We start from the raw sequence: 17,984 nt of genomic DNA on the forward strand, positions 1-17,984 counted from the left end.
CACTGTATTAATTATCAAGGGATTTTACTGTATAGTTTTGGAGAAAACTAAAAGCAAATTCACCCAAAACATCAAACTCCTATTGTTGCACTTAAACTTTTTCCCATTTTCCAAAATTCATAAAAGGTGTTCCTTTATAGGTTAGCTCATTCTTTCAAGTCATATGTATTCAGAGTGACCCCTACTTTCACTGTATTAATATTCAAGGCATTTTACTGTATAGTTTTGGAGAAAACTAAAAGCAAATTCACCCAAAACATCAAACTCCATTGTTGCACTTAAAACTTTTTCCCATTTTCAAAAATTCATATAAAGTGTTCCTTTATAGGTTAGCTCATTCTTTCAAGTCATATGTATTCAGAGTGACCCCTACTTTCACTGTATTAATATTCAAGGCATTTTACTGTATAGTTTTGGAGAAAACTAAAAGCAAATTCCCGGAAAACATCAATCTCCATTGTTGCACTTAAACTTTTTCCCATTTTCAAAAATTCATATAAAGTGTTCTTTTATAGGTTAGCTCATTCTTTTAATGTATATGTATTCAGAGTGACCCAGACTACCACTGTATTAATTATCAAGGCATTTTACTGTATAGTTTTGGAGAAAACTAAAAGCAAATTCACCCAAAACATCAAACTCCATTGTTGCACTTATACTTTTTCCCCTTTTCCAACATTCATAAAAAGGGTTGATTTATAGGTTAGCTCATTCTTTTAGGGTTGCTTTATTCTTTCAAATCATATGTATTCAGAGTGACCCATACTATCACTGGATTCATTTTCAAAGCAGAAGCAGAGTCCTGGAGAAGACCTAGGACACGCTGGAGGGACTATGTCTCCCGGCTGACCTGGAAGTGTGACGGTTGGGTTTAGGATAAACACACGGAGAGGGCAGGATCCAATAGCAAGGTATGGGTTTTATTAACAGAAGGGTAAATACAAAATAAACAGTCTTGATAGACAAACAAACCAAAAGAGGGAACCGGATGAAACGGGAAACTCGGAGGAACGAGAAGGTAGGTGAAGTCTCGGGAGACGAGAGCATAGACACATAGGATAAGGACTCCATACAGACAACAGAGAAAGACAGCTCTATATAGGGAGACTAATGACAAAGGATTGTCAGCACCTGTGCGATTTAATTGGAGTGCAATTACTGTGACGACACGACCAGACTAGCGGAATTAAAGTGCCTATGGTGTAGTGCCTAAGGAGAAGTGAGCTCACTAGGGGACACCCAGGAAAACAGAGTCTGACAGCGTGACAGGAAGAAGTGGCTTGGGAGAGGGAAGTCTGGGCGTCTCTGCTTAGACTGTTGCCCCCGCGACCCGGCCCCGTATAAGTGGAAGATGATGGATGGATGGATGGATTTACATTTAGTCATTTTGTAGACGCTTTTATCCAAAGCGACTCACAATTTCGGGATACATAAAGTGATTCTTCTTAGAGGCAAACAGACACAAGAAGTGCTTGTAATACCAAGTTTTAGACATTGTTCAAATAAGTAAAAGCTAGAAAAAGAAGGAATAAATAGAGTTGTTGTTTTTTTTCGATGAAGCCAAGTAGTTTTGAAAGAGATGACCTTTCAGCTGTCGCTTGAAAATTGTCAGGGATTCAGCATTCCTGATAGGGGTGGGATGATCATATTTTTTTTTATTTTGACTGTATGGTTTTGAATAAGATTAATGGCAAAATCACTTAAAAAAAAAAGTTAATTCTACCAGTTGCACCATTACCAATTTTCAAACACCCATAAGGTGGAAATAGGAAATACCCTCCTGATACACTCAACCTCTTCTTACATTTTAATTATTAGTGTCACATTTAATTAAGTTCAAATCTTAATTTTAACCATAGAAAATGATTAGGTTAATTACCTCTGAGAAGTCCTTATTTGTGTCCATGGTTTATAATTTTTAGTTAAATTTCTTATGTCTTTGCTTTTATAGCCCTGAGGTTGTTGTATTGTTAATGGTGATTATGCTTGAAAAGCAATTATTTGTTTTGCTTTGTTTGTTTCCCATAATCATAAGTCTGTTGAATAGGTTTGCTTAGCTGCAATTTCTTGTTTCTCCTTACATGTAACTGATCGATTATAATTGTATCAAAACGGATTTTAGAATGATCAATCTCAATTAAAATCCATTGATACAACAAGATTACACATGGTAAGCTAGGTGACAACACAAATTTTTAAATTTTTAATTTTACTAATCTTTATTTTATCATATTCTTTGTACTTTTATAAACATTATGCATTTTATATAAATACATGATATTTATATATATTATACATTTACTTGTGGGTTTTTTCTTCTTCTTTTTTTGCCTTTCTTGTTTTAGAAAACAACTTTGTGCATCTTAAGGAATAATAGCACTTTGGGCATACTGTTGTATATCCCATCAGACTGCACAACAGTGCCTAGTGTGGCTTCAACACCTGTGAACAATTATTGACTGTCTTCTGCACACTGATGCGTACACCTTAAATCATCTTCTCATATTAGGTTTTTGTTTCACTGCATAAAAAATTACATATTTGCATTTGTATCTGTGAAATGTCATAATATAGGTTAAATAATCCCTATCACATCTTATTTCGGTTTTTCAGTCTTGATGAAACTCTTGTTTAAGTTCCATTAGGTTGAATTGCAGCCGTCCGCACGTGGCTGTTGTGCTGTTTTGTGTTAATTTTATTATTAAAGCTTATTTTGAATGTCCGCTGGTTCCCGCCTCCTTCCCAAGATTCAGAAGCTTTTATAGTGTTACACTGGTGCCGAAACCTGGGAGGAAGGAGGGACGCGCTGCTGAAGATAACTTGTCGCTGTGGTGAGTCTGCGGTGCCATCGAGCAGGGCGAGGGAGTGTGCCGCCGTGGACGCTTGAGGGAGCGGAGGAGATGGCACCGTTCGCCAGGGGCCCGAGCCTGCTGCCATCCCCCGGAAAGGGGAGGAGCAGAGAACGGGGACTCCTCCCGGCTGCCCAAAACTGGGAGAGCCGTCGCCATCCACTGGGCGGCGGAGGAGTGTCGTGCATTTTGTTGTTTTCGATGATTTTGCTTTAAGTTTTCTCAAGAGCTATACAGTAAAATGCCTTATAAATGAATACAGCGATAGTTATGGTCACTCTGAATACATATGACTTGAAAGAATGAGATTTTTATGAATGTTGGAATAAGGGAATAAATGCAAGTGCAACAACTGAGTTTGATGTTTTTGGTGAATTTGCTTTTAGTCCTTTCAAACATTATACAGTAAAATAACTTGACAATGAATACATTGATAGTCAGGGTCACTCTGAATACATGTCCACTGAAAGAATGAGCTAACCTATAAAGGAAACCTTTTTATGAGTGTTGGAAAATGGGACACAGTGCAATTGCTAGGATGCATTTAGTTTTTTGGGGGGAATTTGATTTTAGTTTTCTCAAAAAATATACAGTAAAATGCCTTGAATATTAATACAGCGATAGTCAGGGTCACTCTGAATACATGTCCACTGAAGAAATGAGCTAACCTATAAAGCAAACCTTTTTATGAGTGTTGGAAAATGGGACAAACTACAATTGCTAGGATGCATTTTTTCAGGGTGAATTTGCTTTTAGTTTCTCAAAAACTATATAGTGAAATGCCTTGAATATTAATACAGTGATAGTAGGGGTCACTCTGAATACATATGACTTGAAAGAATGAGCTAACCTATAAAGGAACACCTTTTATGAATTTTTGAAAATGGGAAAAAGTTTAAGTGCAACAATAGGAGTTTGATGTTTTGGGTGAATTTGCTTTTAGTTTTCTCCAAAACTATACAGTAAAATGCCTTGAATATTAATACAGTGATAGTAGGGGTCACTCTGAATACATATGACTTGAAAGAATGAGCTAACCTATAAAGGAACACCTTTTATGAATTTTGGAAAATGGGAAAAAGTGTAAGTGCAACAATGGATTTTGATTTTTTGGGTGAATTTGCTTTTAGTTTTCTCCAAAACTATACAGTAAACTGCCTTGATAATTAATACAGTGGTAGTCTGGGTCACTCTGAATACATATACATTAAAAGAATGAGCTAACCTATAAAGGAACACTTTATATGAATTTTTGAAAATGGGAAAAAGTTTAAGTGCAACAATGGAGATTGATGTTTTGCGGGAATTTGCTTTTAGTTTTCTCCAAAACTATACAGTATATTAATACAGTGATAGTAGGGGTCACTCTGAATAAAAAAAAAAAAAGTGAAAGTGAAAGTGAAAGTGAAGTGACATTCAGCCAAGTATGGTGACCCATACTCAGAATTTGTGCTCTGCATTTAACCCATCCGAAATGCACACACACAGAGCAGTGAACACACACACACACTGTGAGCACACACCCGGAGCAGTGGGCAGCCATTTATGCTGCGGCGCCCGGGGAGCAGTTGGGGGTTAGATGCCTTGCTCAAGGGCACCTAAGTCGAGGTATTGAAGGTGGAGAGAGCACTGTACATGCACTCCCCCCACCCACAATTCCATCCGGCCCGAGACTAGAACCCACAACCCTTCGATTGGGAGTCCAACCCTCTAACCATTAGGCCACGACTTCCCCTAGAGACGCTGCAATACCAGGCCGATGCATGGAGTGGACGGAGCAAGCCCCGGCTCCAGCTCCGTGATCTAAAAATCCATTTAATATGTAGTCCCCGGATGGGGGACGTATCAGATATTAAACTGATAAGAACAGATACTACACATGATGTTTTGAATGAATACATATGACTTGAAAGAATGAGCTAACCTTATAAAGGAACACCTTTTATGAATTTTGGAAAATGGGAATAAGTGTTAAGTGCAACAATGGATTTTGATGTTTTGGGTGAATTTGCTTTTAGTTTTCTCCAAAACTATACAGTAAAATGCCTTGATAATTAATACAGTGGTAGTCAGGATCACTCTGAATACATATGATTTGAAAGAATGAGCTAACCTATAAAGCAACCTTTTTTATGAATGTTGGAAAATGGGACACAGTGCAATTGCTAGGATGCATTTAGTTTTTTGGGGTGAATTTGCTTTTAGTTTCTCAAAAACTATATAGTGAAATGCCTTGATAATTAATACAGTGGTAGTCTGGGTCACTCTGAATACATATGACTTGAAAGAATGAGCTAACCTATATAGGAACACCTTTTATGAATTTTGGAAAATGGGAAAAAGTGTAAGTGCAACAATGGATTTTGATGTTTTGGGTGAATTTGCTTTTAGTTTTTTCCAAAACTATACAGTAAAATGCCTTGAATATTAATACAGTGGTAGTCAGGATCACTCTGAATACATATGATTTGAAAGAATGAGCTAACCTATAAAGCAACCTTTTTTATGAATGTTGAAAAATGGGACACACTGCAATTTCTCGGATGCATTTTTTATTTGGGGTGATTTTGCTTTTAGCTTTCTCCACAACTATACATTAAAATGCTTTGAAAATGAATACAGTGATAGTCAGGGTCATTCTGAATGCATATGATATGAAAGAATGAGCTAACATATAAAGGAACACTTCTTTGTGTAGGAAACTGGGACAATGCAATTGGTAGAATGCATTAATATATATATATATATATATATATATATATATATATATATATATATATATATATATATATATATATATATATATATATATATATATATATATATATATATATATATATATATATATATATATATATATATATATATATATATATATATATATATATATATATATATGTATATATATGTATATATATATATATATATATATATATATATGTATATATATGTATATATATATATATATATATATATATATGTGTGTGTGTGTGTGTATATATATATATATATATATATATGTATATATATATATATATATATATATATATATATATATATATATACAAACACATTGAAACATGAAAAAAAACAAAGAATGAAAATCATTAATATTGTAATTTATAATCTCTAATAAACGATTTAAAATGATTTATGTACAACACAAACGTTTATATACAATAATGAGTTAAAATAAGCGAAAGTATAAAGGAAACGTGTGTACGACAGCTTCTTTACATGCATTTTGACTGCTCAGCACCCGTACCGTAAGTGCATGATTACACGCGCAAAGGAAAAAAAAGTGCGGCTGGCTTGACCGTGTATTTTCAAAGCGCGGCTGGCTTGACCGCAGTTCTGCTGTGGCTGGGTCCATTTACAGCAGGTGATGAAAACAGTGTTGTACTGGCCAAAGTAAGTTTATTCACATGCGTTTTAGTGTATTGTAATTACATTGCATTTAGAATTAACTGCGACTGAACACTAGATTGTAACGAGATGTTCAATGTATACGAACGTTTCCAACATGTTTTGATGTAGGCTAAAGCTGTGTATGTTTAGTTATAATTTGATTTTAACCCAGTGACACATACTGTACCAGGTTTTTGTGTTGGGGGCTGCAAAGTGGACAAACCAGTTCTGGGTTGGCTAGGGTAGTTAAATGTGTGATTGCGAGATGTAAATGTCCGGGTTAGATTAAAGCCATTAACAGCGTGAATGCAAAGTGACTTACATTGTAAACAATATAATTCCCAATGTCCATATGTGTGCACTGAGGTAAATTGTTCAGGTCTCTGTGCCGCTGCAGCCTGAGAGCTTCTCCAAACACCGCTGTTTTGCGCTTGGTGTGAGCTTGTTCCTGTAAGGTCCCTTTCTTTCGCCTTATGTTTTTGCATTGCTTTACTTTCTTCCTTTTCTTTCGCGTATTCGTGGATCCGTCTCGATCTGTTCCGCTGACAAAATAAATGCGCAAAAATTAAAGCGCTCTGAAATGTTTAGTCGCGCCTCTGTGCAGTTCTGAAGGCATTGCCCCTGACAACAGATAGCGTATCCTTCCATCAGGGCCGACCGGCTCAGACCCCTCCCAAATCAACCCAAATCGGCACGTGACTACTCACTCTCAATAGTCAATAGTTTTAGCCAAGCTGTAGTTACCATAATGTATTTTGGTAGCTATATTATATGTAGTTTAATATTAGGTGAAAGAGGTTCAGATTAGAGGTCGGCCGATATTTGTCATTTTTTATATATCGTTATATATCGCTGATATCCGTGTTTAGTAGCGCTGATTAGAGGTGTGCGATACCGCTAGATTTGGTATCGATCCGATACCAAGTAAATACAGGGCCAGTATCGCCGATACCGATACCAATACCAATACTTTTTAATAATTAAGGTGGATGCGTCTTCAACCTAAATCTAAATGAATTTTCATGACTTTTAATTTGTTTTTGTGATTTGCATTTTGGGTTATTAATCAGTACTACAAAAGCTTTTGTTCAGAAACAACTTTTGGTTACTTCTGTTTTATTTAAATAAACAAAGTTACAAAATGATTACTTCACAAATATAAAAAAAAAAAACAAATTCTCTTTTCAAGTAGCATGTTAATAAAAAATAGTATCCCTTTCACAGCTAACACAAAAAGGGTAGATCAGCCTGAAAATACAGCCATACAACGCTCCTCTTTCTCTCCGCCTCTGACTGACTGCTGTTAGAAATGCGCGACTGAGCGGTGCGCGCGCCTGACTGCTGGTGGTAGCGCTAGTGGTGAGTCACGTGACGGTACAACACAGGAGAGGGGGCGGAGAGGAGAGCAGTGTCAAGCACGAGCAGCACTCTTGAGAGCTTGCTCTGCTCTGTGACAGTAGCAGCATTTTGTTAAACACGGTCAGGTCGCAAAACGAGAGAAACTGAAACTTAAGTATCGATATTTTCCCGTTTGTATCGATCAATACCGATACCAACGTTGGTATCGATATTATCGATATTAGTATCGATCTGCCCACCTCTAGCGCTGATTTAAAGTCAGGCATGTCGGCGGGCAGCCCCGTGTTTTTGTTGCAGTGGAAAGTGCTGCTGCGCATGTGAAGGACCCCAAGCCAAAAATTTGGAAGATTCAACAACAGTCCTGGTCGATAAAGGTAGTCAGAGAATTTCACTCTGTAAATGGAGTGGAGAAGTTAGCAGCTCTAACAAACACTGCAGCGTGATTGAGTGCTCCGTTACTCCGCCCCGCTCACAGACAGCACCGCGCTCTGAGAGACAGCTGTCCTGGAGCTGCCCAGAACGGTGAATCACATGTGTTCGGAAGCATGGTTTGATGCAGACAATAACCAGGTTTCCATCCAACTCATTTGTATTTAGGGATGTCAGTATTCGATAATTTCCATGATCGATCGTCGTTTAAATTAACGATCAATTAATAACCTTAATGCTGCAAAATGCGTCTGCAGCGGTATTATTATTATATGCAAAAGCCACTAGGAAAAAAAAGCTTTGTCACCCGAATTAAAGGGGTTTTAGTGTGAATAAAATGCTAGTAGCAGGACTGTAAAATGATTAGATGTGATTATGATCATTTGATAAAATGAAGAGAGCGCGCCATACGTTTGAGATCATTTTACTTTGTTGACTGTTTCCCGTCAAGGAGACCGCTGAATGCGCCTCTTTAAATGGTTTCGTGGTGCTCGTTGTTGTATTTTAAAACACAACTGCAATGTTTTCAAATGACACTATAGTAGTGGTGCAACGGATCATCATTGATGTCGATTGATATCGGCCCTAAAAATCGGCAGCACATATTGGCCAGCTGGCAGCCATTTATGCTGCGGCGCCCGGGGAGCAGTTGGGGGTTTGATGCCCTGCTCAAGGGCACCTAAGTCGTGGTATTGAAGGTGGAGAGAGAACTGCACATGCACTCCCCCCTCAAATCCTGCCGGCCCGGGACTCGAACTCACAACCTTTCGATTGGGAGTCCAACCCTCTAACCACTAGATTCTTATTATTTTAAAATGTAATATAATCTAATTACACATAATTATTATTACACAATCCAGATCACATGTAATCAGTTACTGCCCAGCTCTGCATATATACAGTCTAGTGTACAACGGTGTATTACTAAACCCACTCTTGTCTTTGTTATTGTTGAGATAAAACCCCTTGTCCTCATGTTGTTAATAACCTCCTCCATGTGTAACCTTTTGAGCGCTACAGTCACACAATATAATGTTTATAATGTCCAGTGACGTCACATAACGGCCAAAAACAAACTGTGCTTCATGCTTTAGCTGCACTTGTCATAGAATCACAACTCTGCAGTGTTTCTAATGTTTCTTTTAGGTTTCAGACATTTAAAGACACATATGTACTAATAAAACAATACATTTACAGTTTGTAAAACACACACAGATGTCTGTGGAAGCAGCAATAACATTACATTCAAATATAATTTGCTGAAATGGTTTATTCATATCACATACACATAGTTTATGTGACTATAAAGATCACCAGCCACTTACTTTCATGTATTTGAAGAGAATTTGATGAATTGAAGTGCAGTAAATCTGACTGACAGTGAACAAACATGACAGCATCCGTCTCACGTTATAGATCATGATCAAGATCATTTATAAGGTTTTTAAACAACAAAATACACTCACATACATGTATTTGTGAATCAGGATATCAGAGAGTTGATGACTATAAGCAAGTGTGTGAATATTTTGAAGAAAAAAGAAAAAAAACTAAATAAAAGCAATAGATCTGTAATGCAGTGTTTCCGTGTCTGTTGTGTCACGTGACAAGCATTACGCGTTTCCATGGAAACTATAAGAGGAAACATTCTAAATAAGTCCCCAAAAAAATCCTCACTCTGGGGAACAGCTAGAATATTTTACACTCAGCAGTGAAAGGGTTAAATATATGCATCAATGAACATCATCTTTTCTCTTATTATTAAACATCTGATGTAAATTAGGATTTTTGAAGCACATGTGTTGAAAGCTCTTTGAATTTCCTATTATTATTATTATGTCCTGTGAGAAATATTGAATAGTCTGTATAGAATTATGACTTCTGAATCAAAGTTAGTCTTTTTTTTAACCTGTTGATCTGATCTGATCTGATCTGAGTGAAGTGTGTCATTGTTCTCTACAGGTTGTGGGGTTGTCACGTCACAGATGAAGGTTGTGCTGCTCTGTCTTCAGCTCTGAGATCAAACCCCTCACACCTGAGAGAACTGTATCTGTCTGGGAATAATCTAGAAGACTCTGGAGTCACACTGCTGTCTGCTGTACTGGAGGATCCTCACTGTAAACTGGAGACACTGTGGTAAGATCATCTCTCTGATAGTCATGTGTCTTTGTCCTTTAAAATACATTTAAGACTAAAATCAGCTTGTAAAATAAATGTTCAGTAAACACATTAAATCTCAGCACAAATGTCTGAAGAAGTTCATTTCATTCATCTTCATCACATCACATGACCTGCTGCTTCTGTTTTTGACCCTCCAAACATTTACTGGATCTTCAGTTGTTTCTGCTAGCTTCAGATGAACATTAATGTGTAAAATAATGAGTCAAAGTGATTTACTGCAGAGGATGAATATCACAGAGGATTAGAGTTCAACAGAGTCTGATTGAGTTTAGTTTGAACTCACTAGTGATCCATGAGACAATGAAGCTTATAATTACTTTAACATTATCAGACTTATCATAAACATAATAAACTGAACCTACACACTGTATAGAATCAGCACTGTTTGCAGCAGCAGCAGAGTTTCAGAGTTTCTCCTCCATCAGAAGTTTCCTTTTCCTCTGATATCTTGAGCAAAGTTTTATTGAAGACAGGAAAATTGATCAAGATTAAATACTAACAGCTAACACTATCTTGATTTATTTCTTCACATCTCTATTCAGTGTATAAGCTGTCAGATGAGACCAAACATGACAGGGTGATGTGTTTGATCACAAGAGTTAATAACTGATGTGTAATGGGGAACACGTGTCCTCCTGTAGGTGTTTATTAGAGGAGCAAGTGACTGTTTCTCCAGACAGATCTGTCTTATATCACTATCAAACAATATCTCACATTCAGCTCTGTGTGTCTGTTCAGTCCTGAAGCACATGACAGTTTCAAACAGCAGCATTGAGCATCAACATCTAAATCTCATTCGGTCAGCAGCAGTTTGTGGCAAAGCTTGTCATTATATCTCCTCTCCTGCTCTGAGACCAGAGTCAATAACAAACTACACACACTATAACTACAATTCACACTGTGTCATTGTTCTCTACAGGTTGTATAAATGTGGAGTCACAGATGAAGGTTGTGCTGCTCTGTGTTCAGCTCTGAGATCAAACCCCTCACACCTGAGACACCTGAATCTGTCTCTGAATAATCTAGAAGACTCTGGAGTGACACTGCTGTCTGCTGTACTGGAGGATCCTCGCTGTAAACTGCAGATACTGGGGTAAGATCATATTTGACTCTCACACATGAAACAGTGTAAAGTACAGTATGTCTGAAGTGTTGAGTCTCTTTCTGCTGAGTTCATCTGATTGAGCTGTAAATGATTGAACACATGATCTGCTCTTCAGTAACATGATGCTGCAGGACTGAGAGTCACACTGAAATACACACTTTCACACACCATCATCACTTCAGTCTCGTGACTTTAAACAGATTCAACACTATCAGAACTGAGAAATGAAGATGCTGGATCCATTCTTACAGTTCATCACATTCATTTTTCTGTAGTGACTTCTCTACTTAAATTGGGACATTCTATAGATGTCTGTTCTTATACTGTAACCAACCTAAACCTAAACCATAATCCATATTTTGATATCAGGTTTGGTCAGGTTGATCTCCCTTCTAGGTTTAAATAAATCTCTCAAAAAATGGTTAATTAGACACACACACACACACACTTCCTAAAACTCCCAATTATACTATACACAAAATACACAAACAAAACAAGAAAAGATAAGACTTGACAACAAATTCACAAAGTCAAAAACAAGAATAAATGACATCCTAGAATGAAACACTCCAGTCCTTACATTGTGAACCAGCAATCAATATTTCAGTCGAAAGAGTGTTTTTAGTGCTTCAGTGTGCATTTATTTAACCATCTGTGAATGAAGTGCTGATAATATATGAAGATTTAGGAAAGATGAGGTGTTAATATCCAGATTGAGACATTCAAATCTTAATGATGCATGATTGTTTCTGATGGTTAAACAGAACTCATCGTAAGCTCAGTGCTGTTAGTGTGGAGTGATGGAAACAGCTGAACACATTATTCTTCAGTGCAGGAAAGGGAAGAATGATAAATATTAACGAAGGTCCAGACGTTGGTTCAGGAGGAGGCTAATCATCCAGTTCTGTCGTTCATCATTATGAGTCTATATAAGCAGCAGTCAGTGCACTGTCCCTGCAACAGTTCTCCCAGCATCCCTCCACCTCCCCAGCTCCTCCTCTGGATTTGTGTGTAAAGTTATTATTGTGTGTGAGCAGTTTTACCATACTGTTGTAATGGATACACTGTTAAACTGATCTGATCTGAGTGAAGAGTGTGTCATTGTTCTCTACAGGTTGAGGGATTGTGGTGTCACAGATGAAGGTTGTGCTGCTCTGTGTTCAGCTCTGAGATCAAACCCCTCACACCTGAGAGAACTGGATCTGTCTAAGAATAAACTAGGAGACTCTGGAGTGAAGCTACTCTCTGATCTGAGGGATGATCCACTTTATAAACTGGAGACATTAGACTATTGTGAGTGTATTATTATTAATATTATTATTACTGTTCTTTAAAGATTTAAATAATAATAATAATAATAATTATTATTATTATTATTATTATTATTATTATTATTTAAATCTTTAAAGTTCAGTAAAATGCCTTATGTGTGTAACTGGATAATATAAGATAATTCAGTTTCAATTTAGCTTCTGTAAAAGCCTGATTCCAAAAAAGTTGGGACACTGTACAAACTGTGAGTAAAAAAGGAATGGAATAATTTAGAAATCTCATAAACTTATGTGTTATTCACAATAGAATATAGATAACATATCAAATGTTAAAAGTGTGACATTTTGAAATGTCATGCCAAATACTGGCTCATTTTGGATTTCATGAGAGCTACCCATTCCAAAAAAATTGGGACAGGTAACAATAAGAGGCCGGAAAAGTTAAATGTACATATAAGGAACAGCTGGAGGACCAATTTGCAGCTTATTAGGTCAATTAACAACATGGTTGGGTATAAAAAGAGCTTCTCAGAAGTCAAGATGGGCAGAGGATCACCAATTCCCCCATTCTGCAGTGAAAAATAGTGGAGCAATATCAGAAAGGAGTTTCTCAGAGAAAAATTGCAAAGAGTTTGAAGTTATCAACATTTACAGTGCATGATATCATCCAAAGTTTCAGAAAATCTGGAACAATCTCTGTGTGTAAGGGTCAATGCCAGAAAACCATACTGGATGCCGTGATCTTCAGCTCTTAGACAGCACTGCATCACATACAGGAATGATACTGTAATGGAAATCACAACATGGGCTCAGGAATACTTCCAGAAAACATTGTCAGTGAACACAATCCACCGTGTCATTCGCCGTTACCAGCTAAAACTCTATAGGTCAAAAAAGAAGCCATATCTAAACATGATCCAGAAGCACAGGCGTTTTCTCTGGACCAAGGCTCATTTAAAATGGACTGTGGCAAAGTGGAAAACTGTTCTGTGGTCAGATTAATCAAAATTTGAAGTTCTTTTTGGAAAACTGGGATGCCATCTCATCCGGACTAAAGAGGACAAGGACAACCCAAGTTGTTATCAGCGCTCAGTTCAGAAGCCTGCAGCTCTGATGATATGGGGTTACATGAGTGCATGTGGCATGGGGAGTTACACATCTGGAAAGATGAGCACCATCAATGCTGAAAGATATATCCAAGTTCTAGATCAACATATGCTCCCATCCAGACATCATCTCTTTCAGGGAAGACCTTGCATTTCCCAACATGACAATGCCAGACCACATACTGCATCAATTACAACATCATGGCTGTGTAGAAGAAGGATCCGGGACTGAAATGGCCAGCCTGCAGTCCAGATCTTTCACCCGTAGAAAACATTTGGGTCATCATAAAGAGGAAGATGTGACAAAGAAGACGTAAGACAGTTGAGCAACTAGAAGCCTGTATTAGACAAGAATGGGACAACATTCCTATTCCTAAACTTGATCAACTTGTCTTCAGTCCCCAGACGTTTGCAGACTGTTATAAAAAAAAAGAGGGGATGCCACACAGTGGTAAACATGGCCTTGTCCCAACCTTATTGAGATGAGCTGATCCCATGAAATTTTAAATCAACTTATTTTTTACTTAAAATTATAAATTTTCATTCTGTGGTCTAACTGATCTATGAACATATGCATATCTTCATCTCTTCCAGTGTGTCTGTATGTAAGTGATAAAGAGAGAGTTGTTGATCTACTGTTATTAATCTATGATCAGTTGTTCATTCATATCTCTGGCTGTAATATGAATACACTGTGTTTTTCTGAGCTGAATCTTCTGATGTGATGTAACAGCAGTAATGTCTCATACTCATATTCGTTTGTCTGTGTGTTTTATTGTAGGACTCAATAAAGTCAGGATCAGCTGATGGTGAATAAGAGCCGCTACAGAGACATCACAGTCACACAATCACAGAGACTGAAGACACAGAGACACATGAATCACACTGTCATGTTTGATGTCTTTCACTCTCTTGTTTTATAGTGAATGATTCATGAAACTGAGTGATTCACTAGATGTTGACTACAATGTAGATACTGTAACACTCAATACACACTGCAGACAAGTAATGCTGATCAAACTAAAACAAAACATTTTAATCAACATAAACATGGTGTGAATAAGAGATTTATGTATTGTGTAATATTGACTGTATTATATACATTGATTTTAATGGGAGAATGAGATTCATTTAGCAATATAACCTTTGTTAAGCTTGAATAGAAAGTTTTCTTTAAATATTTTTACAAGTTTTAGTTTGAGAAATCAAGAGTCTGACACAAGAGTCAACCGGAAAATCACTGTAAAGATTTAAATGTAAAATAATTATTATTCACAAATTTTTCATTTTTGATTATTAAAATTTCCGCCTAAATCTTCACAATTTACTGACAAGTACTACATTTACAAAACAACACAGTAGGAATGGAGTGTGAAGGTTTTCAATAGAAAAGACATTAAGAAAATAGATCATGTTGATAGGTTACCGAAACCAACGGCTTATCAGGCATAAAATTAATGTAGATCATCATAATTGTGTATTTTGAAATTCAAAACTAGAAACGTATTGCTTTTACATTTCCTCTTTCTGTAAGACATTTATAATTGACTAAAAATCTCATAAGTTCACTGCGTTCTAGTAATAATACAAGCTCTGGTAAAATATTGAAAAATGGCTGTATTCAGTAATATATTAAATATGACAAATGACTGGAAATTTTAGCTTAATTTAATTTAATAGAACAAACTTTTAGTTTCTTCTGACAAAACTAGTTTACTTTCACTTTCTGAAAGTTTGACCGGAGTTAACAAAGAATGAACATATTTCAGTATTTTTACTGAAGATGAACAGAACAAAGTGATTTCTGAAATTCTTAGAAATAAGACATGCTTCTATTTTACAATTCCTAGCTATTAATTATATAAACCTATAGAAACAAATTCTATAGCAAAGAACATCAAATATTTTCTGTAATACAAATGTACAATCTTGTAAAAATGTATAGTGTTCACAAACTGTACACCAAATACTCAAGACTATGAAATCTGCAAAGTTACAGTAGATATTGTGAAGTGTGTGTAAGGTTATGATGTAAAGATGAATGAGAAAACATGTAAGTTTGCTGATCACTGAACATTATTCTCTGTTGTGACTGTAAGAGGAGATCAGAAACTTCTCCCCACTGTAACGATTGCTGTCTGGTTTGTTCTGGGACGTCACCTGAGAAATCACATCATACATGTTACTAAAAAGAATTACTGTCCATTGTGTTATTATTCAATCATGCGCCACTCACTTCTTCTCTTCAGACCCCTGGGTTTGTTACATTTATCAATGGCAAATCTATTCTGAGCAAGTCTCACAGACAGAGAGTCTCCTCTCCTGAGAGAATCAAACACAAAGCAAAGATATTATGATGAAACTGCTGAAACTGTGAATGTGAATCCAGGCAAACACACATCACAGTCAAATCTAAAGAGAAAAGGCTCACTTTATACAGACCATGAGTTGAAAGTGACACTAAAATCATTACAACATGCTCCTGTAAGTCATCTCTGCTATGACCTTACAGAAATTAAATGAATTCTTGTTAAGTGATAAACAGTCTGTCTACCTTGTAGCTGTCACAGTCTTCTGTCTTTCTGTCACTGTCTTCTGTGAGTGTTGTGTTTATTTGGTGCCATGTGCTCTCTCCTGTCCTTTTCTGACCCCGCCCACCTTGTCACCTCATTACTGTTTAGTTACTCCACCTGTGTTTCTCCCTTGCTCCCGGACTCATTACCTGGTTCACTCTGCACACCTGTTCAATTACTCACACACACAGCTGCTCCCCATTTGTTCACTAGTATATAGTTTGGTCTCACACACCACTCTGCCTGCCTGGATTATTGTATGTTATTTGCTAATGTTTGTTATCATTACGTGTCTCTAGTTCTTGCATTTCGGTGATTCGTTTCTGTTTTGTTTTTGCCATGTTGGCCTTTTGTTTCTTTCTTAATAAAGTTAATCTTCCCTGCATCTTGGACCCTGACCTGTTCTTTCCACAGCGCCGTCTCTACCGCGCCGTGACAGAATCCAGGCAGCAAATATGGGTCCAGCAGGGAGATTTCTCGACATCTGCCAAGGAGAGCGAAGCATCGAGGATTATGTTTGGGAATTCGTGGGGGTGGCTCGGCTGTCAGCGACAGAAAAGACCTGTCTAATGGTTTTCTTCTGAGGAGGACTACCCGAGCCCTTCAAGTCCCTTATGCCATTCTGGCACCCCGACGAGACGCTGGAGGATTACATCAACCTGGCTCTGCAGTTGAGTGGCTCAGCTGTTAGGGTGGAGTTAGCTGCAGAGCCGGCTCAAGGTTCTCCTGAGGTGACAGTCCAGGAGTCAGCAGAGGCCTCGGCGGCTGCACCCAGTGCCTCGCACCTGGTCCTGGAGTGTCACGGGCTGATGCGCTGCATGCGGGATTCACAGTTGATGTCGGTGCGAGCAGTGTGGTCGGCTCGCAGGACTCACAAGGTGGTGGAGCCTGCTGATGTTCCCTCTGAGGCAGTGGGGCTGACTGCTAGCCTTCACAAAGCCGCAGATTCCACTCAGGATTGCCCCGAGGCGGCGGTGTCTGCTCAGGATTTCCCAGAGGCGGCGGTGTCCGCCCACGATGCCCCCGAGGCGGCGGCGTCCGCTCACGATGTCCCCGAGGCGGCGGCGTCCGCTCACGATGTCCCCGAGGCGGCGGCGTCCGCTCACGATGTCCCCGAGGCGGCGGCGTCCGCTCACGATGTCCCCGAGGCGGCGGCGTCCGCTCACGATGTCCCCGAGGCGGCGGCGTCCGCTCACGATGTCCCCGAGGCGGCGGCGTCCGCTCACGATGTCCCCGAGGCGGCGGCGTCCGCTCACAATGTCCCCTAGGCGGCGGCGTTCGCTCACAATGTCCCCTAGGCGGCGGCGTTCGCTCACGATGTCCCCGAGGCAGAGTCAAGGGTATTCACCGCTGACCCTCCAGAGTCAGGGCACCAGTGATCTTCAAGGACTGAGTCAAGTCACCGGTGATCTTCATGAACAAAGGCAAGTCACCACTGATCTTCATGGGCAAATACAAGTCACCAATGATCTTCATGTACAAATGCAATTCACCAAGAATCTTCATGAGCAGTGTCGGGTCAGCACCGATCTTCTGGAGTCCAGTATGTACACCATGGAATTGCCAGATTGTCGTCCTCCCATTGGTCGGACCACACAGTTGTGGTGGTCTTCTGCTCCGCCCTGGGGATCGTTCGCCCTGACCACACGGTTGTGGTGGTCTTCTGCGCTGCCCTGGAGGGCTTCCGCCTTGACCACACGGTT

At 38.6% G+C, this 17,984-nt stretch overlaps 1 protein-coding gene and 1 non-coding gene across 43 annotated transcripts in view; one reads left to right on the top strand and one right to left on the bottom strand.

The window, feature by feature from the left end:
* LOC127971886 (NACHT, LRR and PYD domains-containing protein 12-like) overlaps window positions 1-17,984 on the top strand; it is a 280,835-nt gene that overhangs the window by 196,271 nt on the left and 66,580 nt on the right. For 17 of the 42 annotated variants that reach the window (XM_052575176.1, XM_052575178.1, XM_052575202.1 and 14 more), the window contains 2 exons: window positions 10,008-10,181; window positions 11,146-11,319. The exons of 9 other annotated variants lie outside the window; for them this stretch is intronic. In XM_052575176.1, coding sequence (XP_052431136.1) covers window positions 10,008-10,181; window positions 11,146-11,319 — 348 coding nt within the window. The remainder of the gene's footprint in view (window positions 1-10,007; window positions 10,182-11,145; window positions 11,320-17,984) is intronic. 16 more of the 42 variants (XM_052575179.1, XM_052575183.1, XM_052575186.1 and 13 more) reach the window with 5 other exon arrangements.
* On the bottom strand, window positions 4,567-4,752 carry LOC127971993 (U2 spliceosomal RNA). The gene has a single exon (XR_008156983.1). It is a non-coding gene; the product is annotated as a U2 spliceosomal RNA (small nuclear RNA).

Source organism: Carassius gibelio, chromosome B14 (assembly GCF_023724105.1).
Source record: "Carassius gibelio isolate Cgi1373 ecotype wild population from Czech Republic chromosome B14, carGib1.2-hapl.c, whole genome shotgun sequence".
NCBI classification, from domain to species: domain Eukaryota; kingdom Metazoa; phylum Chordata; class Actinopteri; order Cypriniformes; family Cyprinidae; genus Carassius; species Carassius gibelio.